General features: G+C 43.2%; 1 protein-coding gene across 4 annotated transcripts in view; it reads left to right on the top strand.

Moving 5' to 3' along the window:
- The window catches only part of sdk2b (sidekick cell adhesion molecule 2b), a 411,671-nt gene that overhangs the window by 380,114 nt on the left and 7,063 nt on the right, over positions 1-24,494 (top strand). For 2 of the 4 annotated variants that reach the window (XM_072667047.1, XM_072667049.1), the window contains exons 34-44: positions 1,097-1,153; positions 1,936-2,037; positions 2,500-2,615; positions 2,699-2,885; positions 4,010-4,147; positions 5,965-6,174; positions 6,552-6,677; positions 7,493-7,657; positions 7,751-7,891; positions 8,554-8,692; positions 11,645-11,774. In XM_072667047.1, the coding sequence (XP_072523148.1) occupies positions 1,097-1,153; positions 1,936-2,037; positions 2,500-2,615; positions 2,699-2,885; positions 4,010-4,147; positions 5,965-6,174; positions 6,552-6,677; positions 7,493-7,657; positions 7,751-7,891; positions 8,554-8,692; positions 11,645-11,774 (1,511 nt within the window). The remainder of the gene's footprint in view (positions 1-1,096; positions 1,154-1,935; positions 2,038-2,499; positions 2,616-2,698; positions 2,886-4,009; positions 4,148-5,964; positions 6,175-6,551; positions 6,678-7,492; positions 7,658-7,750; positions 7,892-8,553; positions 8,693-11,644; positions 11,775-24,494) is intronic. The other 2 variants (XM_072667048.1, XM_072667050.1) reach the window with 1 other exon arrangement.

The following is a 24,494-nucleotide window of genomic DNA, read 5'->3' on the forward strand; positions in this document are numbered from 1 at the left end:
GTCCTCAGAGCGTGTCGGCTGCCTGGCAAGTTAGAAAAGAGGCGGTGGCTGGCTTTGCATGTATCGGAGGAGGCATGTGTTAAGTCCTTACCCTCCTAGTGTCGGTGCTAGGGGGAGCTACGAACAGGTGGGTTAAATGGCAGGGCTGAACTGGGAATTTTTTGCAAAATATATATTTTAAATTATTATTATTATTAATTAATTTATTTATTTATGTATTTATTTTAGCTTATGGATCTACATAGCCGCCGGATCAGCAGAATCTAGTAGAGGACGTTGCTCCCCCTCACCTTCACTTTGTCACACTACACCTTTAATCATATCTTATCTAATGCTAATCTATCAGGGTTGAGATTTATAATTTTGCCATCATCAAAATTCTTGAAAAAAAAAATAATAATAATTAAAACCTCTGCCAGACATGCCTTTACACAGAGAAGCTGTTACTCACGTATAATGATGAATGGCTGGTCTCTCTCTCTATAGTAAAATCCTGTACAGCTACGACTGCTATCCAGCGGGTGACAGCGGTCACTTTTAGTGCTCTTCCTCACTTTGGGAGCGGGAAGGGACTTGAGTAACATTGCAATCATATTTTCTTAGAATTTGTTTTTATTTTTAATCTTTCTTTTAATTATTAACTATTCTTGCAAAATCCCTTTATGAGGAGGTCGGTCCAGGACCGTACTAATTAGAGCTGCATGATATTGTGGGGGGGAAAACGGACATTGTGAGATTCTGTTCTGCGTTATATATTAAAAATTCACCAGATTAATCCAGAAGTCAGAGATCCAGCATGTTGTGATATTAATAATGGAAGTATATACATAATAATAGTGGAAGATCACACTAAAATAAATGATAATATATGAGAACAGCACAATTTTTCCTTTTGTATGAAGCCAATTAATCCTCAACTTGACTTTTTTGCATGTACACACTACGATGACGATGCTGCTCTGATATATCGTGCAGCTCTGGGAATATTACCCATATTTTTATTTTGCTGCTGTGAATAAAAGGTGCTATCCAAGTAAACCTGCCTTGCCTTGCCTCTCGTTCTCTCTCTCTCTCTCTCTCTCTCTCTCATTCTTAGCTCCGTACAGTATCCGCAACCTCAGTGACCCCTCACTCTCCCAATACGAGCTGGACAGTAAGTAGAGGTTTTGGACAAAACTTTCTGTTAAAGAGTCATTTTTAAAGGACTTGATGCTGTTAATGAACAATTAGGGATGGACTGGCCATTAGGAGGACCGGGACTGGGACCCCTGTAGGTGTGGGCCACTGAGAAAGCTAGATTTTGGAAGAGAATTGCTGTGAGGATTTGGTTGGATTCAGATACAAAATCATTAGGTCAAGATGTTAGATGGAGGATCACCATCCCACCTCATGCCCAACTCCCCAAAAGTACTGGATGGAGCTCCACCACCATCATTCCAGAGAACACAGTTCTTCCACTGCTCCACAGCTCAATGCTGCTGGGGGGCTTTATAGACCCCTCTAGCCCACGCCTGGCATTAGGCAGCATGATGCCAATATGCTTATGTTTATTTATCTGCTGCAGGGAGTCCTATTCTATTGGCAGCACTTCTCTACAGGGGCTAGACAAGCTGTGTGCACTCATTAGAAATTCGTAAGGAGGCGTTGCTATAGGAACAGGAGAAGTTACATTTACATTTGCAGCATTTAGCTGATGCTCTTATCCAGAGCGACTTACAAGGTTACTCGTATTACAGAGGAGGACCAATGTAGTGTTAGGAGTCTTGGTGTAGCACAGCATAGTCACCCAGACTGGGAATCGAACCCCAGTCTCCCACATGATGTGGTAGCTCACTGGCAGGAGTGGTGTTATCTGTTGCACCACACCAACCATGTTGACCAACTTGACCAATGCTTGATAAACGCTGTGTTTGTGTGTGTTTGTGCATTTTGTAGATCTGTGCAAACACAAGCGCTATGAAATCAGAATGAGTGTGTACAACGCCGTGGGGGAGGGACCAACCAGCTCGCCACAGGAGGTGTTCGTGGGAGAAGCAGGTGAGTCTATTTGATTGATAAGTGTTGTTGAGAATTTGGATTCTGAGGGTTAATTTGGAGGTCCTGGACCATGCAGGACCCCCCCCCCCTAAAAATTTGCACCATGATCATATAATTAATTAATTATAATAACACCTCATAGCAAACCCTGGCAAGGAATCGGAAAGTTGAATTGAGAACCCTCTCTGGAGCGCCCTCTAGTGTTTTACTTATTTACGTTAGAATGGGAGAAATCAGCACCTGCTCCAGCCACCTCATACCCATGCTGTTTTCTCAGCTCAGCTGGGTGAGGTCATAATGAGGTAATAAGACGTCTGACATAGTATCTGACCAAGGCATGTCAGGGTATTTACACTGTCTGAGGGTCACACACTCAGAGCCGAGATTGCTAAAGCCTTCAGAAGCCCCTGAACTGATCTCTTCACCACAGTCAACAACAACACCATCCATCACTTTTCACAGTGCCAACTGCCCCACCCCAAAACGTGGCCATCCAATCGTCCACTGCCACACAGCTGGATATCACGTGGGACCCACCTCCGCTGGACACCCAGAACGGGGACATACAGGGCTATAAGGTGAGCTTTGCCATTTTGAAGATGTTTATCCTGCAGTGTTTCTGTTTCTAATGTTATTGATGATGGTTTTGTTGCTTTGGTAGATTTATTTCTGGGAGTACCAGCGCAAGAACGAGACGGAGAAGCTGCGGACCCTTTTCCTGCCTGAAGGAGGGGTCAAGCTGAAGAACCTGACGGGCTACACCACCTACATGATCAGCGTCGCCCCCTTTAATGCAGCTGGAGATGGCCCCCGCAGTGCCCCCACCAGGGGGCGCACTCAGCAAGCCGGTAAACAGTCTGCTGTTGCAAATCTCTTGCCTGGTGGACAATACACAACCTTCAAAATGTCAGGCCCCGCCCACATTTATCTGGATGTTTTCTTTTTAATGTAGCATGAAGCTGTAGAGTTTTGAAAACGCTCTCGGGGGTGGAGAGTTTTGAGAACAACAACCATGTGGTAGTTCATCATGATATCAGCATTCTTTAAAAGCTACAACAAATCCAATTCTGTGCCTCATCAGGAGTGTGTGGGTTATTCAGAGACAGCACTGTTGTCATGACAACATTTTTTTTCCACATTTTTGGTAATAAAGCTTTCAGTTTTCAGTCTGTTTAGGATCAAGTAATGAAGACCTGCTGTTTGAACACACTGAGAGAATCTCTATGAGAAAATGTGCTTCAGCTTTGCGCTGTATTTAGGTCTGTTTTGGCCGTTATGCTGCATCATATTTGACTTAAAGACTTAAGGAATCAAACTTTTTGAGATGTTAGCTCCTGCTGCTGTGCTGGAATGGTCATTCAAGTGTTTAAGGGCAAGTTTTTGAGTTCTTGTTTGGACGAAGAATCTACTTTTTCAAAAATATCTGCATACCTCCTCATTTTATTTTGTTTATTTTAGGAATAAATGCTTAAAACAAGCAAATTAACCAGAGATAACCAGAGAAAACAATTCCAAAAGATCTTAAAAGCTGTACAAATGTCTAAATCTTACTATTCAATCTTACTATTTTGTTGCATCAGTCTCAAAATGAGAAACATTAGGTATTTGGACGAGATTTAAGATGATTTCACATATTAAAATTGCACTTTTGCAGGGTAATTTGTGCAGAAAAGGTTCATAATAATTCAAAAGATCATAATTCCATTCTTTCCTCAAGTTCTAGGATGACAGTTATGTAATTGCTGGCCTGAAAACAGCTTTCCATGAATTTCTGGAAAGTGAGAGTGTTTCAATGGAAAAAATGATTTGTGTGGAACTCACTTACCTTCTGCTGGCGCAGGAGCGATGGCAGACCTGCAATATGGGAGTAATGTAGGAGCTTTTTGACTCCTCGAACTCTAGACTACTTGGTATAGTCTTATGTGTCCCTCATTCTGATGTAGTACAGTAAACCTCTCTCTCTCTCTTTCAGCTCCCAGTGCTCCAAGCTTTATCCACTTTAGCGAACTCACCACCACATCTGTGAATGTTTCCTGGGGTGAGCCAGTGTTCCCCAATGGCATCCTCGAGGGTTATCGCCTTGTCTATGAGCCCTGCACCCCCGTTGATGGTCAGTACCTTTCGAGAGCTTCTGACAATCTCCAACACTCACCAACAAGCTCAGAGATTAGACAGATATCACACCATTAGCAACAAAGATATACCGGTGTTTGACTGATGGGTGATTCATACTGGTTCATTTGGATTAGCTGTTCTTCTACTGGAACCTTCTAAATCCAAGTCCGGTATTTTTAGGGTGGTGTTTGGAAGTGAATGATGGTGTTGGGTGGAAAATAATGCCAGTGAAAATGGTGATGTTTGGTGGAGAATGGTGGTGTAAGTTTGAGAATGGTGGTGTAAGGTGGTGAATGGTGGTGTTTGGTGGACAGCTGTGGTGAAGAATGGTGATGTTTGGTGGTGAATGATAGTGTTTGTTAGAGATTGATGGTGTTTGGTGGAGATTGATGGTGTTTGGTGGAGAGCTGTGGTGTTTGGTGGGGAATGTGGTGTATGACGTGGTGAATGACAGTGTAACGTGTAAAATGATAATGTTTGGTGGAGAATGGTGGTGTTTGGTGGAGAAGGGTGGTGAAGAATGGTGAGGTTGGGTGGTGAATGATGGTGTTTGGTGAAAAATGATAGTATTTGGAGGTGAATCATTGTGTGGTGGTGAATGGTGATGATGTTTGGTGAAGAATGATAGTGTTTGTTAGAGAGCGATGGTATTTGGAAGTGAATGGTGGTTTTTGGTGGAGAACGGTGGTGTAAGGTGGTGAATGATGGTGTTTGTGGAGCACTGTGGTGCATGATGGTGTATGGTGGTCAATGGTGGTGTTTGGTGATGAATGATGGTGTATGGTGGTCAATGGTGGTGTTTGGTGATGAATGATGGTGTATGGTGGTGTTTTGTGATGAATGGTGATGTTTGGTGATGAATGGTGGTGTTTGGTGGTGAATGGTGGTGTTTGGTGGTAAATGGTGATGTTTGGTGGTGTTTGGTGGTGAATGGTGGTGTTTGGTGATGAATGATGGTGTATGGTGGTGTTTGGTGATGAATGATGGTGAATGGTGATGTTTGGTGATGAATGATGGTGAATGGTGGTGAATGGTGGTGTTTGGTGATGAATGATGGTGTATGGTGGTGTTTGGTGATGAATGATGGTGAATGGTGATGTTTGGTGATGAATGGTGGTGTTTGGTGGTGAATGGTGGTGTTTGGTGATGAATGATGGTGAATGGTGATGTTTGGTGATGAATTGTGGTGTTTGGTGGTGAATGGTGGTGAATGGTGGTGTTTGGTGATGAGTGGTGGTGTATGGTGGTGAATGGTGGTGTTTGGTGGTGAATGGTGGTGTATGGTGGTGTTTGGTGGTGAATGGTGATGTTTGGTGGTGAATGGTGGTGTTTGGTGATGAATGGTGGTGTTTGGTGGTGAATGGTGGTGTTTGGTGATGAATGATGGTGTATGGTGGTGTTTGGTGGTGAATGGTGGTGTTTGGTGATGAATGGTGATGTTTGGTGGTGTTTGGTGGTGAATGGTGGTGTTTGGTGGTGAATGGTGGTGTTTGTGATGAATGATGGTGTATGGTGGTGTTTGGTGGTGAATGGTGGTGTTTGGTGGTGAATGGTGATGTTTGGTGGTGAATGGTGGTGTTTGGTGGTGAATGGTGATGTTTGGTGGTGAATGGTGGTGTTTGGTGATGAATGATGGTGTATGGTGGTGCTTGGTGGTGAATGGTGGTGTTTGGTGATGAATGGTGGTGTTTCAGTCTGGTACTCAGGCTGCAGTTAGATGGTAAAGCAGGGAAGGAAGGAAAAATATAAGGAATGCAGAGTGTGACGTCTGTAGCTGTTGTCGGTTGGACTAAAAGCAATGTGTTTGTCTAGAACCCTCTGTGGCCTGTGCCGACTGTCTTGACTCCCCCTCCCCCCCAGGAGTCAGTAAGATAGTGACGGTGGATGTGAAGGGCAGCGCCCCCCTGTGGCTGAAAATTAAAGACTTAGCCGACGGGGTAACTTACAACTTCCGCATCCGCGCCAAAACCTTCACCTACGGGCCGGAGGTGGAGGCCAACATCACCACTGGACCTGGAGAAGGTCAGTTAGTATGTCTTAATCTCTCTCTCTCTCTCTCACTCTCTCTCTCTCACTCTCCCACTCCCTACATCTGCTCGTGTTCTCTCTCTCTCTTTGCAAAACAGTAGGACCAAGGTGCATCTAGGCTTTTCATTCATTATGAAAGAACTGCAGTCCCATGACAAAATGAACCAATCACACAACCCCACATGCAGTGCCAGGAGTGGATAGCTTCCACGTGTGCAGCAGCTTGACGCGAACCCCAGACCTCCGATTTCAGGAGGACCAGAGACCCAAACCCATGCAGCAAACGGACCCGGGTCCAGAAAAAGGTTCTAGCTCCAAGCCAAGCTGTCAGAGAGTCCGTTTTTATATAACATCCTCTCTTGATGTTGCAGGTGCCCCTGGGCCTCCTGGAGAACCATTCATCTCCCGCTATGGCTCTGCCCTCACCATTCACTGGACTAACGGCGATCCCGGACGAGCCCCCATCACACGATACGTCATTGAAGCCAGACCTTCTGGTAAAAGCTTGGAAATATGGGTTTCTGTATTCTGGGGATCAGTCTCTGGCTGTTACATGTAGTGCAATTCAAAAACGCTAATGCTAATCATCTCCACTAAATAGACATAGCTAATGCTAATCAGTTCTGCTAAATGCTAAATAAAAAATAGCTAATGCTAATCAGTTCTGCTAAATTAAATAGCTAATGCTATTTTGCCTGTGTGTGTGCATTTGCACATCTCTGTCAGCAATGGGTCCAACTTAAAGTAGCAGAATGCAATCATTAGAAGGGGTGTCCATAAATATTTGGACGTGTAGTGTGCTATAAAATCGACTCGATTTAAGTCTATTTAAATCTATTTTTAAAGATGTAAAGATGTAATTCAGTTCATTTGCAGGGTAAAAACAGGGGAAATCGGCTAGCCTTGTGAAAGGGGTTTGCCAAAGGTTTCTAGGATCAGATGAGCAGATGATGAGATGTTGCTGTGGGAGCTTGTGGAGCTTGTGGATGCATGTTAAATGCCAGCAGTAAAGATTACAGCTCTGGCTGCACTCCCTGAGTTCAGGTGGAAAAGCAGGAAACTCCCCTGGCCTGACCCGAGAGTGCGCTCGAATTTACGAGACGTATAAAGTCTGTGATTTGTTCAGGATATGAATTATGTGGGACAAAGGTAGCCAGGCTTCTAACGGTGCAAGATTTGGCATGTCGAGCTCGGCGGGGTGGGATTTCTCCAGGCTTTTCATTACCTGGAATGAAAGGTGAAGATCTGCCGCGAAGTCGGCCCTGAGGTTTCTCATCTCACTGAGCTCGTACGCTTTGCCTCTGTGTTGCAGATGAAGGCTTGTGGGACATTTTGATCAAAGACATTCCTAAGGAAGTGACGTCATACTCTTTTAACATGGACATCCTGAAGCAGGGGGTCAGCTACGACTTCCGCGTCATCGGAGTCAACGACTACGGATACGGCTCGCCGAGCCAGCCGTCTCCTTCTATTTCAGGTTAATGTGAAATTCGGCCTCAGCGCCTCAGCGCCTTTCAGGTTTTGTCTTTTAACGTAATTTAAACGTACTCTGTCCTATTTCCACATCCAGCCCAGAAGGTGGCGCCGTTCTATGAGGAGTGGTGGTTCCTGGTGGTGGTGGCCCTGGTCGGCCTCATCTTCATCTTGCTGCTGGTCTTCATCCTCATCATTAGAGGCCAAAGCAAGAAGTACGCCAAGAAATCAGACTCAGGTACACCAGCTGCTGAAAGTGCCTTTGACCTTGCAGCGACGCTCAATGGCCATTTTATCGGAAACACCGGCCATATAGCTTCACTGTATAGACTGTATGGTCATAAGTTTGTGGACACCTACTCATCCAGCGTTTCTTCTGACGTATAAAAAATAAGGAAATCACTTCCCTACTTTTCTGGTAAGGCGTAATACACAAGATTGCTGTGAGGAGGATTTGATTGCATTCAGCCCACCGCTCCACTGCATCACTGCACCACAGGCCATGCTCAGCATTGGCACAGTCAAACCAGCAGAACAGGCTTGAACAACCAAAAGAGCCTTACCCTAGGGCATAACTAATCAGGGATACCCAATCAGTCCTGGGATTTGAACCCACAACCTTCCGGCAGCTGGCTGAGCAGTTAGTTAGCTGAACAACTCCAGTGGCTGCAGGTTGAAAATGTGGTGGTGGAGCTTCATGGGCTTGCTAGTCGCCACCCTCCTAGCTGTGTGTGGGCATCATGCGATGGGGTCCTAGCTCGGGAACAGGAATCAGGAATTCTGTGATTGATCGTGAGGTGATCCACTGAATCACTGTTTACTAAAGAATCGTAATGGAATGGAATGGTAATGAGGTCAGGGAGTTTATTTCCCAGTGTGCTTTGTGTGTTTTGGCTTCAGGCAACAACTCAAACTGCAAGTCTCTGACCCATGGGGAGATGGTCAGTCTGGATGAGAGCCGCTTTCCTGCTCTGGAGCTGAACAACCGCCGCCTGTCCGTCAAAAACTCCTTCTGCCGCAAGAACGGCGTCTACACCAGGCCAGTGCTGTCCTGCCTTTCTCCTCTGTCTGTCTGTCTGTCTGCCTGTCTGCCTGTCTGCGGGTTTTCCCTCCCTGCCTGGATTTCCATTTACAGTTCCATCACCGGCCTGGAATTCTCTGCAGCTCATGTTTTTTAACCAGAACTATTTGGAAGGTCGCTTTAACTTTCTCAAAACAGGAAATGCATTGGCCGCCAGTGCAGAAGGCTGAGAGATTTCAGCCGAGATCTTGAGACTCGTTCCAGTCATTCTTTCGTGCACTTTCAGCATTACGCACCTGCAGGCACACATAGGCTCCATTCGCATATGTGTGGAGCGCTCAGCAGCTCAGCAGCTCCGCAGCTCCGCAGCTCTTGTATAATCTTGGATAATTACACCACTACAGCACCTCCAGTGTTAACCCCTTACACACTTACACAGGGGCTGTGCACTAGTAAAGAAAGGGTTCATCAGAGGTTGGTTACTAAAGGCAAAAGTAGAACCTTTGTAGAACCATTGGGATCATTTGGATGCTTAACTGGTTGTTTTTCTGGTTGAACATGGTTCTTTTTAGTACCAATAAAGGTTCTACTGGTGGTGCAAGTAAGCACACCTGTTTTGGTTGAACTACACCTCAGTTCTGCTCTCTCATAAATACAGCTTTGATGGGACTTGATTATGTTAGATAAAAAATATTATTATTATTATTATTATTATTATTATTATTATTGTGTCCACCCTGCACTATTGTAAATGTAATATTCTATTATTTTTTTTATTATTTACTATTTTTAGATAGTTGTAAGAATACTGTACTTTTCTTTACTTTACTTTTCTTACCTTTTTAAACTTTGTTATTCTATTTTTAAATAAAAATAATAGTTGAAACATAATAAATAAAACACTTGCAGTAGATTAAATTAATAATTTTAGTAAAAAGGAACTACTGTAAATGTAATATTCTGTTATTTATTATTGAAATTTAAATTATTTTAAATGTTGAATTAAATAAAGAATACATAATAATGATAATAATAATAATATCAATTTAATGTAATATTTATTTAATATTGTATTTTTTACTTTTTACTTTAGATAGTTGTAAGAATACTGTACTTTGTTTTTCTTACCTTTTAAAACTTTGTCATTCTATTTTTAAATAAAAATAATATTTAAAACATAATAAATAAAACACTTGCAGTAGATTAAATGAATCATTGTAATAAAAAGAACTACTGTAAATGTAATATTCTATTATTTTATTATTATTGAAATTTAAATTATTTTAAATGTTGAATTAAATGGAAAAAAAATACAATAATAATAATAATAATAATAATAATAATAATAATATCCATTTAATTTAATATTTATTTAATATTTTATTATTTACTATTTTTAGATAGTTGTAAGAATACTGTACTTTGTTTTTCTTACCTTTTAAAACTTTATGTTATTCTATTTTACTGAAAGTGTTTCATTCCTTTTAACAATAATTTTAGGAGCACTTGCAGACAGCTGAAGTAGTTTGTACTGTGCTGAAATGAACTGAAGATTAAAATGACCTGTATTAAAATATACATAAACAGGTTGTTTTAAAAAAAGAAAATAAAGATGTTGTGGAAAAACCCCAAAATGAATTAAAGAGAGCAAGATTAGATCAGATTCAGATCAGAAGGAGCTTTGTATTGGAATGACCTGCGACTTCTTTACTCTAGGGGCAAAAAAAATCATAATTAAAACATAATAAATGAAACACAGTAGATTAAATTAATACTTTTAGTAAAAAGAAATGAAATAATGAGGAAAAGTAGATATTTAGACCTTAGGCTTATTGCACACTCGGGAGGTGTATTAGTCAGTTACTACAGGGAATTCTGTACAAACTGGTGGGGCTATTCGGACGGTCCATAGGCAGTTTAAGGGGTTAAGACTTGCTAAAATCTTTTACTGTGTAGTGGGAATTTTACTTTGCATTCAGCAGTGTGTATATTTATTTATTTATTTATAATAAGTTATTGACAGTAGTGTCCCTGTTGTTTAAGAGGTTTACAACCAACCACCCCCCTGTCCCCCCGTCCCCCCGCCCCCCCTCTCTCGTAATGCCCTGGGTCTTATTAGGTGCAGGCGAGAGAGTGGCTGTGTGGCTGAACACACTGTGGAAAAACTGATGACAATAGCAAACAGCCAGTGTCACCCTGCCCAGCTTTCCACTGCAAAACAGCACGGAAACAGTGCAGCACTTTTCAGCGAACAATCCATCGCTTTCCACCAGTCATGTGACCTTCTCTGTGACCGCTGGACAGAACGACGAGGCCCATTCAGGACTGGAACTGTACTTAACTGACACGTCACTCTGCGCTGGGACGTCCAGCTACTGACTTCAGTGTTATTCTATCTGTTGAACAAAGTCTCAGTAAAACTCTGATATTAGAATAAACACTCCTACAGAAAGTGGTGGAGGTTCTCCATCACTGTTTTCATCATTAGAACATCTCCAAAGTTCTCCTCTCTCATGGAGTCTAGTATTATTTAGAGTTCTCCTCAGATCAACACCTGGTTTGGTGGTAAATCAGGGCTTAATGAAGGTAAATCAGGTGAGCTGCTGCTGCTGCTGCTGCTGCTGCTGATGGAGTTGAACACATCCTCCACGCTGTGCTGGCTGGACTGGGGGGCGTCCAGGAGAACCCTGGAGGAACCGAGCTCTGTTCTTCAGACTAGCTCACCGACAAGATCTCACTACTTTCTCTCTTCAGAATGAGAAGCTCTTGTTTCTCCTTTTTACTGGATTCATGTTTAGCTGCTTTATCTGTTCTGATGAGATCTGGAGCTTCTTCAGTAAAAACTCAATACAATAAGGTTACAATAATGGAATTAGGAGACTATAGACCTAGGAGACCTCTGTACAGCTCTGTGTGTATATATATATATATATATATATAATTAAATCCATACTCTCTCGCCCCGTGCAGGTCTCCCCCGAGGCCGAGTCCTGGTGGGCTGCATTACTCTGATGAAGACATCAGCACTAAATACAACGACCTGATTCCAGCAGAGAGCAGCAGCCTGACCGAAAAACCCTCAGAGATTTCAGACTCACAGGTATGGATACACATCTCTCACACACACCTAAACACACTTATCACACTCCACACACACCTGAGCCCCTCAGACCGGTTTAGCCAAAGTCCTTCCCAGTTTATTTGCATTGCCATTAGCTGCCATTAGCTAGGTTTCTATGTTGCCAGGGTGCAAGTGCAAGTGATAGGGGAAGTCCTAGTGAGTGGGTGAGTTAATCAGCCCTGCTAAATTGGGGGAAAAAATTATGGAAATTTGGTGGGAAAATCTGATTTCGGCCACTTTTCCTGCTCTATGAACGCAGCCTAAATATCATATAACACTGAAACCTAGTGCAGTTATTCCCAGCAAAGGCTACAACATCTAACTGCTTGTCTTTCTCAGCTAGAAATGTGTCCTAAAGGGCATTTTGCACAAGAACGAGAGTGTTGTGTAAGTAGGTTATCATCCCTCCAGAAATGGACCGTCCTGGCCTGCTTTAGATCTCAAGCCTTAATGGGGAACGAATCAAACCAGGGCAGATCTGCGGTGTAGGTGGGACACTGAGGGACGCATTGATTTTCAATCATTTTAGCAGTGTTTTGCAGATACTGATCTTCCTCGGCCAGTATGAGGTAGGAGTAACAGTGGCAAGAGAATCGGGGGTGGAGGTGGGGGTGGGGGGGGGTTCACTGACCTGCTTTCTGTGACAAAAGAGCTACAACAACAACAACAATAATGACCTCTAGGGAATGAAGATCCAAAAACAGACATACACTCTCATGGAGCCACACCCTGTTTGACTTTTCGGGAACTGTTCCATTCCCATAACTCTGCAACATTACACCCACCCTTAAAATATGATGACGGTGGAGCATTAATGGAACTAAACAGCTGCATTAATAGAGGGAGAATATCCCGAAGCACAAGCTCACTGCTGTATGGAATTTAAGACCTAATAACCAGCCTTCATGGCTAGAAATACTCTCATAAGCAAAATCTGATCTCATTGGGTCAGACTGGGGATGCATTTTAATAAGTGTTAACAGAATCTGGTCAAAGTTGAATCTGGTACAAACCGCTTAGGGCCGATAAGGGCCACTTTGATATTGAGGTTGATGCATGTCCGATATCTTGAAAGGTGAAAGGTGCACGTATTTGTCACTGTACAGTGTACAGCGAAATGTGTCCTCCGCATTTAACCCATCTGGTAGTGAACACACACTCACACACATGTGTTAGGGGCAGTGAGTACAAACACACACCCAGAGCGGTGGGCAGCCAACTCCAGCGCCCGGGGAGCAGAGAGGGTAAAGGGCCTTGCTCAAGGGCCCAACAGTGGCAGCTTGCCGAGCCCGGGAATCGAACCCACAACCCTGTTATCAATATCCCGGTGCTCTAACCGCTGAGCCACCATCTTAACAGCCAGGTTGGAATTCAGGTGGCTTTAATGTCAGTTGGCCGTTCTTTGCCATCAGCAGCCTGAGCCTGAGAGAGCACAATTGGCCATGGTCAATCTGGGTGGGTAGATGGTGCTGTTTCCCCTCAACACTCCTATTACGATGCTGTTAGGTGTCTGTTGGCTGATAAGACCTAATAACCAGCCTTCATGGCCAGAAACATTCAACTCTACTCTTGTATTCTTGTAAGGGTCTTGCCCAAAGGCCCAAAGTGGCTCCATTGCAAACCCAGGTATAAAACCCATCAAACCCTGTGATCAGTAACTCAGGCAAGTGGTCTAACCACAAGGCCAGTGGTCTCTTTGCAGACGTCTCCCAGTTTGATTCGGTATGCGGGGTCCCGATGTTTAATTTTACACCACAAACGATCAACAGTAAGAACCAGATGATAACCAGTAACCAGTAAGGTCTGTGGCCTTCACACACTACCTGATATCTTCTTCCAACAACCACAGACTCGGGGCTAAACATCGTACAGTGTAGCCCTGGCACAAACATACACACTAGTAGACCTTTTTTAACAAGGACTGAGGAGCTGATCTAAGCGACAGAGATGCCAATCTCCTCAGGCTGTGTGAATACACCCATACGTTCAGCCTGGTCCTGGTCAGCTGACAGAGTCTGAGAGAGCACAATTGGCCTTGCTCTCTTAGGGGTGGGTTGATGGCACTTCCTTCCCACATCACTCCTAGTGTGAAGTTGGTCAGCAGAGCTGGGGATCCGGCCCGGCATCAGCGGCAGTTCGGAAAGATGCAGTGACTGGCTTCACATGTGAGGGTCGAGGAGATGAGGAGACTAAACTGTGATGTTCTAGATGACTGGGTCAGAACATCTCCAAAACATCAGGAAGATCTTGTGGAATGCTCTAGGTATGCAGTGGTCAGTACCTACCAGAAGTGCTCCAAGGAAAGACAGTTGAACCGGCGAAAGGGTCATGGGCACCTATAGAGGTCCTCAGGGGTCTATAGAGGTCTTGTGGAGGTCTTGTGGAGTCCATGCCATTTTATACATTAGTTAAATACTTCTGAAGCTAGTTAGACTTGCTGCTGAGGTACTGGGATTTCTCTGTACCTCAGATTCATTTGTTCTACAGCATAAATGACTGAATTTTGATATCCAGCACTGATGCATAGCCTTAGATAACGATCAAGCACCTTGCTCGCCACGGTAAATGAACAGAAACCAGACAGTGTGTCCGTACTGTCTCCTGTTTCTGGTCTGTTCGCACTCGCTTCCTTGCTACTTGCTTCTGCTAGTTTATAAGCTCTATTAAATCACAATGCCTGATAATGTACTTTCTGGACAAAAGTATTGGGACTTTTATCTAAGAAGGGAAGAAGAAGGCTTTCTACTAGATTTTGGAGGCAAATTGCTGTGAGGATTTGATTGCATTCAGCGTCAAGAGCGTCAGTAAGGTCAGGATGTTGGATGATGATCACCACCCCACCTCATCATCCCCAACTTCCTAACGCATCCCAAAAGTACTGGATGGAGCTCCACCACCATTCCAGAGAACACAGTTTCTCCACAGCTCAATGCTGCTGGGGGGGCTTTATACTCCTCTAGCCCACGCCTGGCACTAAGCAGCATGGTGCCAATAGGTTCATGTTGATCTGGTTTAGACAGTCCTATTCTATTGGCAGTACTTATCTACAGGGACCAATGGGTACAACCCAAAGTAGCTGTAGGCATTCTTTAGAAGGGGTGTCCATAAACATTTGGACACAGTGTATTTTCTGAAGGCACTAATTGTCATTTGTTTTGACCAAGAGCTAAACTGTCCCATTTCGAATGCCCTGGTACTAGTGTGTATGTGTGTGTGTGTGTGTGTGTGTTTGTGTGTGTGATGAAGACATTTTATTTGTAGTGTTTTTCTTTTAAACTCTTTGGCCTTCATCCACATTCTGATCATGTGAAGCACCCCGAGGCAGCTGTTCCAGATTAAACTCTCCTCAGCTTTCTACTACAGCACTTCACAGCTTTCTGGCCAAGTCCACCCTGGGCTGGACCACTGTTTCAGCACTTTTCCCACAGTACAGCATGAGGTCTTCCATAAGTCTAAACCCCTCTAGGAATTCCCATACCACTAAAATGTGTGAGTCACTTGTCCCTATAAAAAGAATAAACTACAACTACTTCTGTGGCATTAAGCAGACGCTCTTGTCAAGAGCAGACTCGCTAATAGCTGTCCACCCTGAAAGATAGACTGTATGCCCAAAAGTTTGTGGACACCCCTCCTAATGAATGCATTTAGCTACTTCAAGTTACACCTATGGCTGATACAGGTCATGCCAGGCATGGGCTAGTAGAGGGGTATAAAGCCCCCCAGCATTGAGCTGTGGAGCAGTGGAAGAACTGTATTCTCTGGAATGATGGTGGTGGAGCTCCGTCTTGTACTTTTGAATGGGATGAGTTGAATTGTCATGAAGTTGACTTGAATTGTCACTGAATGCAGTCAAATCCTCACAGCAATGTTGCTCCAAAATCTAGTAGAAAGCCTTCTTCCCTGGTCGGTAGAGACCGTTACTCCAACAAATGCAGAATCAGCTCTTTTTAATACCCCTGATTTCATATTTCATGTGTCCCAATACTTTTGTCCCTATTTAAGGTACCTCTGAACGCCATTATTAAAGGCAGCACTGACAATCTGTGGGTTTTTTTTGGTTCTTTTGCCCAGAACCAAACTGTGATGTTCTAGACGACTGGCTCAGAACATCTCCAAAACATCAAGTGGGTCTTTTGGGGTGTTCCAGCTATGCAGTGGTCAGTACCTACCAAAAGTGCTGCAAGGAAGGACAACTGGTGAACCAGGCTGGGGGCAGGTTCACTGATGCTCCTGCTCAGGTCAGAGCTGTTTTGGTGGCATGAGGGGGATCCACATAATATTAAGCAGGTGGCTGGACAGTGAAGGTAGGCCTCCAGTGTAAAATTTCGGACTCCAAATATTGCAGAAGGGAAAAACTCGGCAAGGCCGTTAAAGCTCTGCTGCTTGCTTTGGATGGAGAAAAGAGAGCAAGCCCAGCATTCTCCTGTATCATCAAGGCTCCGACAGATCTATACAATCACACTCACCTGATGTCAACCCCTCTAAATCCTCCTTTATCCCTCGCGGATGGATTCTGCCGACACCTCCGTGACTCCGGACTCCAGTCCAGCTTTGATCCATGGCAAGGAACAGAGGGGTTTCTGTGCCCGGCTTGCCCCCCGGCAGTGCTGAGTGTTATCACGGTCAAGAGAGCTGCAAGAGCGTCCGTTTGAAGCTGAAGTGGACGGATCGGCCCAGATCCCGCGGCCTTTCGGAGCTGGTGGCACACGTGTCGAGGGAGGCAGGAGGTAGCTTATAGTTGATAGTTCTGTCTGTCGTTCTGTCGAGGGGTAGATATATCAGGCTGCAAGTGAACAGTCACTTCCTGAAGGTGATGGAGAACTGTTTTCTCTGGAATGATGGTGGTGGTGCTCCATCCAATACTTTTGAATGGGATGAGGTGGGGTGGTGATCATTCAACATCCTGACCCCACTGAATGCAATCAAATCATCACAGCAATGTTGCTCCAAAATCTAGTAGAAAGCCTTCTTCCCTGGTCAGTAGAGACGGTCACTCCAACAAAAGCAGGATCTCTTTTAAGTACCCTTCAGATTTCAGAAGAACAATGAATGTGTCCCAATACTTTTGTCCATATTTGAGGTACCTCTGAACTCTGTTCTTTTCCCCAGAACCAAACTGTGATGTTCTAGATTACCGGGTCAGAACATCTCCAAAACATCAGGCATCAGGTCTTGTGGGGTGTTCTTGGTGGGCAGTGGTCAGTACTAGGGGTGTGCGATATTGACAAAAATGATATATCGATATTTTCTGGCATTCTGCCGATAATGATATTTTTTTATCCTTCAAAATGTGTTGGTAAAAGTCTTGCGTTGCGCTAGTTTGTTCTACTTATTTACGTTTATTTAAGTAAAAATAATAAAGAAAACAATAATGCAGGAGTTAATGACATCACATGTTTTGTATCTTTTTTTTTACATTAAATTATAATGTAATATGAATGTACTATATTTATATTACATTATATTTACATTTACATTTAAGGCATTTAGCAGACGCTCTTCTCTAGAGCGACTTTCAAAAGTGCTTCACTATTTACTCAAGAAGAACCTCAGCTAGTTTAAATAAACTAATAGTTCAAAGCTCCTCTAATCTTAGACTCTACTGAACACAAGTCAGTATGGAGACCATAATACTCTTCTCTTCGCCTGAGTACTCTCAGAAGAGGAGGGTCTTCAGTCTGGGTTTGAAGACACCGAGCGTTGGACTCTGCTGTTCGGACACCCAGAGGAAGCTCGTTCCACCACTTCGGTGCAGGACAGTAAAAAGTCTGGACGCTCGTCTTCCGTGGATCTTAAAGGATGGCGGGTCGAGCCGAGCCGTACTTGAAGCTGGAAGGGCTCTTGGTGCTGATCAGGCTTTTGACCATCGCCATCAAGTACGGAGGGGCTGGCTGGTCCAGTCTTGGCTTTGTAGGCCAGAGTCAAGGGTTTGAATCTGATGACCTGGGCAGCAGCTACAGGAAGCTACAGTGAAGAGAAAACACAGCAGTGGAGGAGGAGCTGAACATGGCTGAATTTACCCGTGCCGCTGCATTCTGGATAAGTTGCAGGGGCCTGATGGTGTGCAGAGGGAGACCAGCCAGAAGAGAGCTGCAGTGGTCAAGTCTTGAAGTGACGAGAGACTGAACAAGCACCTGGGCAACTCTCTACAGAGGAAGGGTCGAATCATATTTATATTCCATGTTACTTATTGTCATTTTACTTTACGTATGTTTAAACATCCTAACAAATTCAGAATCTGTTTTACTTACACTGTAAATGACGTAACTGTGTCGTAGAGGAGTATACAGGGGGCTCCCTTTTCGTTACACCGCTACACTTCCAGAAGAAACAGTGGGGTCACATGATGCGATAATATCTGTCTCTGTCAGAATATGTGACTTTACACAAGCAGAAATCTCAGAAACGACCCACTGAGCTCACAGAATTAGACGGTCACAGATCACGCTCTAACAGGTGCTTTGTCTGGTTTCGGCCCGTAGTGGGCAGCAGACTTCCGAAGTTTTTAATAATCTTCATATTCAGCGCGGAGGTCAGTTCGCAAATGGTGGAATAAGCTAGTTGTCAGTTGCAAGAACTGATTAGTATTAGCTATTTTTGTTTAGTGAAAGTATTAGCATTAGTTATTTAAATTTAGCAATGTTGATTAGCCTTAGCTATTTTAATTTTGCAGTGTTAAATAGCATTAGCTATTTCTACTTTGCAGAACTGATTAGCATTAGCTATTTCTACTTTGCAGAACTGATTAGCATTAGCTATTTCTATTTAGCAGAAATGATTAGTATGAGCTTTTTCTATTTAGTAGAGATGATTAGCATTGGCTGTTTCTATTTAGCATAAATGATTAGCATTAGATATTTCTATTTAGTAGAGATGATTAGCAATGGCTATTTTTGCTAAGTGAAAGTATTAGCATTAGTTATTTTAATTTAGCAATGTTGATTAGCCTTAGCTATTTTAATTTTGCAGTGTTAAATAGCATTAGCTATTTCTACTTTGCAGAACTGATTAGCATTAGCTATTTCTACTTTGCAGAACTGATTAGCATTAGCTATTTCTACTTTGCAGAACTGATTAGCATTAGCTATTTCTATTTAGCAGAAATGATTAGTATGAGCTTTTTCTATTTAGTAGAGATGATTAGCATTGGCTGTTTCTATTTAGCATAAATGATTAGCATTAGATATTTCTATTTAGTAGAGATGATTAGCAATGGCTATTTTTGCTAAGTGAAAGTATTAGCATTAGTTATTTTAATTTAGCAATGTTGATTAGCCTTAGCTATTTTCATTTAGCAGAGTTGAATAGCATAAGCTATTTCTACTTAGCGGAACTGATTAGCATTAGCTATTTCTATTTAGCAGAAATGATTAGCATTGGCTGTTTCTATTTAGCAGAAATGATTAGCATTAGCTATTTCTATTTAGTAGAGATGATTAGCAATAAGTATTTTGTTTAGTGAATATGTTAGCATTAACCAAGCAAAACCACCTCCAAGCTAGCGAGGACGAGCCAGGTCCAGCAGCTAGCTAAATCTAGCGCTGCAGACTGGCAGGCTGGTGCTTGGGTTTTGTCTCCTAGCGCAGTTTGTTCGCTCGTTTTTACCTCCAGTCATTCCCGGCACAACACTAGCCTGTGTTGCGCTAATCTTGTAGGCTATGCTACATGCGCGGTAGTCTATCCTATCAGGCTAACGGTCGCAGTGAATACATGTATAAGTCCTAAGGCGTGTTTGTGAGAGGTTTCCGCGAAGTGAGTGACTCCACAATACTCCACAATGTCTGCTCACACATCGTTAAAATGATCGCAGACGATACGTATCGCACATCCCTAGTCAGCACCTGCTCCAGGAAAGGACAACCAGTGAATGGTCTCAGTGCTTGCAGGACTTTAAGGATCTGCTGCTAACGTTAGTCCTGGTTCCAGATGCCTTCAGAGGTCCTGTGGAGTCTAAGCCTCATTGGCTCAAGCACAAGGGGACCTATATACTATTAGGCAGGGGGTGGTTTTAATGTTATGGCTGATTGGTGTAAAGTAAGAATGTTTTGAATCTGCAGTTTCCTTTAGAAGGCTGAGCTTCTTGGCAGGGCTGAAAGGGGTTTTACCAGGTCAGGGCGTCTGAAGATCAGGATCAGTGGATGCCGGAACGGTTCTCTGTGATTTCGCTTTTCATTTCAACACACAGGCCGAGCAACACGTCCAGGAAGCAAAACCACCTCACGCCTCGTTCCCTAAGACATATGATCGCTCTGAAGTCATCTGATCATCCCAACACACACACACACACACACACACACACACACACACTCTTTCTCTCTTACTCATAGCTCTCACTCCCCGTATGAAAAGGAAGCATTCATTAAAGCAAGCGTTCTTCAAAGGGTTCTTCAAAGGGTTCTTCACAGGGTTCTTCACAGGGTTCTTCACAAGGTTCTTTGGTAAAGACTATGGTTCTGTGTGTAGTTTGGGTATCACTGCTCAAGATAGACTCTCCCAGGAATATTTGTATATTTTTTTATTCATTTATTTTTTAATACTTAATAATATTTTTTAATACACCAATCAGCCATAACATTAAAACCACCTGCCTAAAACTGTATATGCCCCCTTATGTTGCCAAAAACAGCTCTGAGCCTTCAAAGCCTGGACTCCACAAGACCTCTGAAGGTGTCCTGTCTCTTTCTCGCTTATAGTTCTCACTCCCCTTATGAAAAGGAAGCATGCATTACAAAAAAGGGTTCTTCAAAGGGTTCTTTGAAAAAGGCTATGGTTCTGTGTGTGGTTTGGGTATCCCTGCTGAAAATAGGCTCTGCCAGAAAACTTTATTTATTTAATTTATTTATTGATTGATTTTATCATTTTTTAAATACTTTTTTACTTTATTCATTTATTTTTGAATACTTAATAATATTTTTTAATACACCAATCAGCCATAACATTAAAACCACCTGCCTAAAACTTTATATGCCCCCTTGCGTTGCCAAAAACAGCTCTGAGTCTTCAAGGCCTGGACTCTTGTCTTGTCTGTTTGTCATTTAGCTCTAATTTCCTATATGAAAAAGGAGCATAATTTAAAGAAAAGGTTCTTTAAAGGGTTCTTTAGTAAAAACTATGGTTCTATATGTGCTGTGGGTACCCCAGCTCAAAATAGGCTCTACCAGGACACTCTGACATTTATGTATTTATTTATTCATTTTATTATTTTTTGTAATACTTCAGCCAATCAGCCATAACATTAAAACCTAAAATTGCCCCACCCATTCAGCCTACAGCAGTTTAGCCTCACCCATTCAGTCTACAGCAGTTTAGGCCCACCCATTCAGCCTACAGCAGTTTAGCCCAACCCATTCAGCCTACAGCAGTTTAGCCCCACCCATTCAGCCTACAGTAGTTTAGCCCCACCTATTCAGTCTACAGCAGTTTAGCCCCACCCATTCAGCCTACAGCAGTTTAGTCCCACCTATTCAGCCAATCAGAACCGAGATTGTTATGTAGTAGAAGAACAGTGTGAGACAGTGTGAGCGTTCAGCTAAAAACAGCTCTTTTTGGCTAAATGGGTGGGGTTAAACTGCTGTAGGCTGAATGGGTGGGGCTAAACTGCTGTAGGCTGAATGGGTGGGGCTAAACTGCTGTAGACTGAATGGATGGGGTTAAACTGCTGTAGTTCTGAATGGGAGTGGCTAAACTGCTGTAGTTCTGAATGGGAGTGGCTAAACTGCTGTAGTTCTGAATGGGAGTGGCTAAACTGCTATTATTATATCTTTATATTAATAATTATTTTAATTTTATTTTATGCTATTTCCTGGTTAAAGCTTTCATCAAGTACTAGGGCAACCACTTCAACACTTTTACCTTTGTTGTTGATTAATTGAGTTATTGATTGATAAATTGATTGATTAAATTGCTTGCAGTGTAGTGGGTGATGGGAATGACTGGGCTGTATCTGTAACCCCAGTTATGAGCTGCAGGATTTTGGGTCTCACTTTAGGGGCTCTGTGTAGTCCTGTGTAGAATCGTGAGCATGTAGCAGTAAGGAGAAGATCTAATCATATGGAGTGTGTTCACTTTCTTAAAGCTCACTTAGCTACATTTCTCCTGCACGAGGGAAACGCCCCTCAGTTCCCTGTTCGGACTGGCTTCTGCCCAGCGTCCTTCGTTACTATACAAACACTCTGCGGTTTGTGAGCCTAAAATAGCTGAGGATTACTCACACTCCTGCCCGAGTCATCGCTGATTCACTCTGCTTCCTGGAAAGATGTAAAGTGTCGTCATCCGTACAGCAGCTCCAACACCTAGCAGACGAGCTGATGTGCTTTCTCACACTGTGCCCCTCACTGTTGTCCACGAACATGGACTGAAGCACAGAGATGAGCTGAACACTCACACTGCCTCGCATTGTTCTTCTAACACATACATTCCCCTCATATGGTATATGCAAATGATCTCGGTTCTGATTGGCTGCCCTGTGTTGTGCCTTGTTCAAAAAATCAGTCCAGACTGAAACACTCCACATAACGTTACAGTGAATGGGTGGGGCTACATTATTGTACGATGAATTGGGTGGGGCTAAGCTGATGTAGACTGATTGGGTGGGATTACAGTGATGTAGGCTGAATGGGTGGAGTAAACTGCCCTAGACTGAATGGTTGGGGATAAATTGATGTGGGCTAAATGGGTGGGGTTAAAGTTTGGTAGGCTGAATGGGCAGGGCTGAATTGTTGTAGGCTGAATGGGTGTGGCTAAACTGCTGTAGGCAGAATGGGTGGGGCTATACTTCTGTAGGCAGAATGGGTGTAGCTAAACTGCTGTAGGCTGAATGGGTGTAGCTAAACTGCTGTAGGCTGAATGGGTGTGGCTAAACTGCTGTAGGCTGAATGGGTGTGGCTAAACTGATGTAGGCTGAATGGGTGTGGCTATACTGCTGTAGGCAGAATGGGTGGGGCTATACTGCTGTAGGCAGAATGGGTGTGGCTAAACTGCTGTAGGCTGAATGGGTGTTGCTAAACTGCTGTAGGCTGAATGGGTGTGGCTAAACTGATGTAGTCTGAATTGGCATAGCTAAACTGCTGTAGGCAGAATGGGTGTGGCTAAACTGTTGTAGGCTGAATGGGTGGGGTTAAACTGCTGTAGGCTAAATGGGTGTGGCTAAACTGCTGTAGGCTGAATGGGCGGGGCTTATACTCTCAGTTCATTTCACTGCCTGGTGAAAGTTTCCAAAAGAACTGAACTCTCTCCTTTCACTCGCGCTTCCTTTTTGTCACATACTTACACACACACACACACACACACATTCTCCTACTTACACCGCCCCCTTTTCTCTCATGAACACACACACACAGACACACTCCTATGATGGGCTAATCCATCTTTAGGACAATAAGCCCCTCCCCCTATCTTTCTCTCAGATTTCTGAAGACACTCTGTAATGCCCCACTTTCTCTGCAGGAGCCCATATGTTGCACACACACACACACACACACACACACACTCATGGCGGGGTACAGCGCTGGGTGTGGGGGAGATTTTTAGTCAGTGCTGGTTAGAGGAACATTTGTGTTGTTTTGAGCTTCGCTAATCACTGAAAACCTTGAAGTCCCAGATTAGAGACCAGAAGTGTAAACCGTCGCTGTATCTCCTAAACACGTATCTCCGAAATGGCGACTTTACAGGAGAAGGCTGTAAAAAAGGCATTATAACTTTGAATGGAAGTCAATGTAAAATAAGATTTATTATCTATTTATCTATATTATGATCTATTGGTCCATTCATCCAGGGTCATTTACACAGTGTACCTTCTGTACAGGCTACAGGGCTCAAACCATGGAGAAAAAATGGAGATACATGGTTTTTAATTTCACAGTCCTTTCATTACTGTGCTCTTGTGTAAGCCTTAGCCGTAGCCGACATCTACAAGCTGTAGTCATATATTAATATTATATTATTTATATTATATTACGGTATCTGAAACCAGTGAAACATGGATACAATTATCAAATGTAATATTTGACTCATGTTTATAACTACCCTGCTCAAGATGGTTAAGCTGTCTGACCAACTCGGCTCTAAACCCGTGAATGTACAGTGGTTTAGCTGCTAGACCAGCATGACTAAGCCTAAAACTCCTACTGGTCAGCATGACCACAATAACCACCATGACGAAGATGGTTGGCCAGCATGCCCATCATCCATGACTATGCTTGTTACCATCATGACCAAGCACTATGACCAAACTGGTCAACCAGCTTTACTCTCACTGGTCATTCATGACCATGCTGATAGAGCAACTAGTCCATCAAACCTACATAGAAACATACCTAATGCTGGTAAAGAGCAAAGCTGGGTTTGTCTTCACTTTGTTTACCAGCTTGTCCATCTGAAACCAGCTACCATCAGAAGCTCGACTTGAGCTGGATTTGTTTGGCAGGATTTGCTGTTTAATTAAAAAATAACTGTTAACTGAATTAATGAACAAATAACAGTCACTAACTCAACTTCAGTCAGATTTCTCTAACAAATCAAATATTACAGAATTGTTTAGTGAGTTGGGAGCTGATATTACTGAAGAAATGGTGTCTCAGGATGAATAAACATATTTCGATGAAGTGGACAGAGGCATGTAGTGTAATTCCCCATGACTAATAAAACTCATATGAGTGCTGAGTGTGAACACAGCCTTGCACAAGTTACAGAGCTCTATCA

Source organism: Salminus brasiliensis, chromosome 22 (genome assembly GCF_030463535.1).
Source record: "Salminus brasiliensis chromosome 22, fSalBra1.hap2, whole genome shotgun sequence".
NCBI lineage: Eukaryota > Metazoa > Chordata > Actinopteri > Characiformes > Bryconidae > Salminus > Salminus brasiliensis.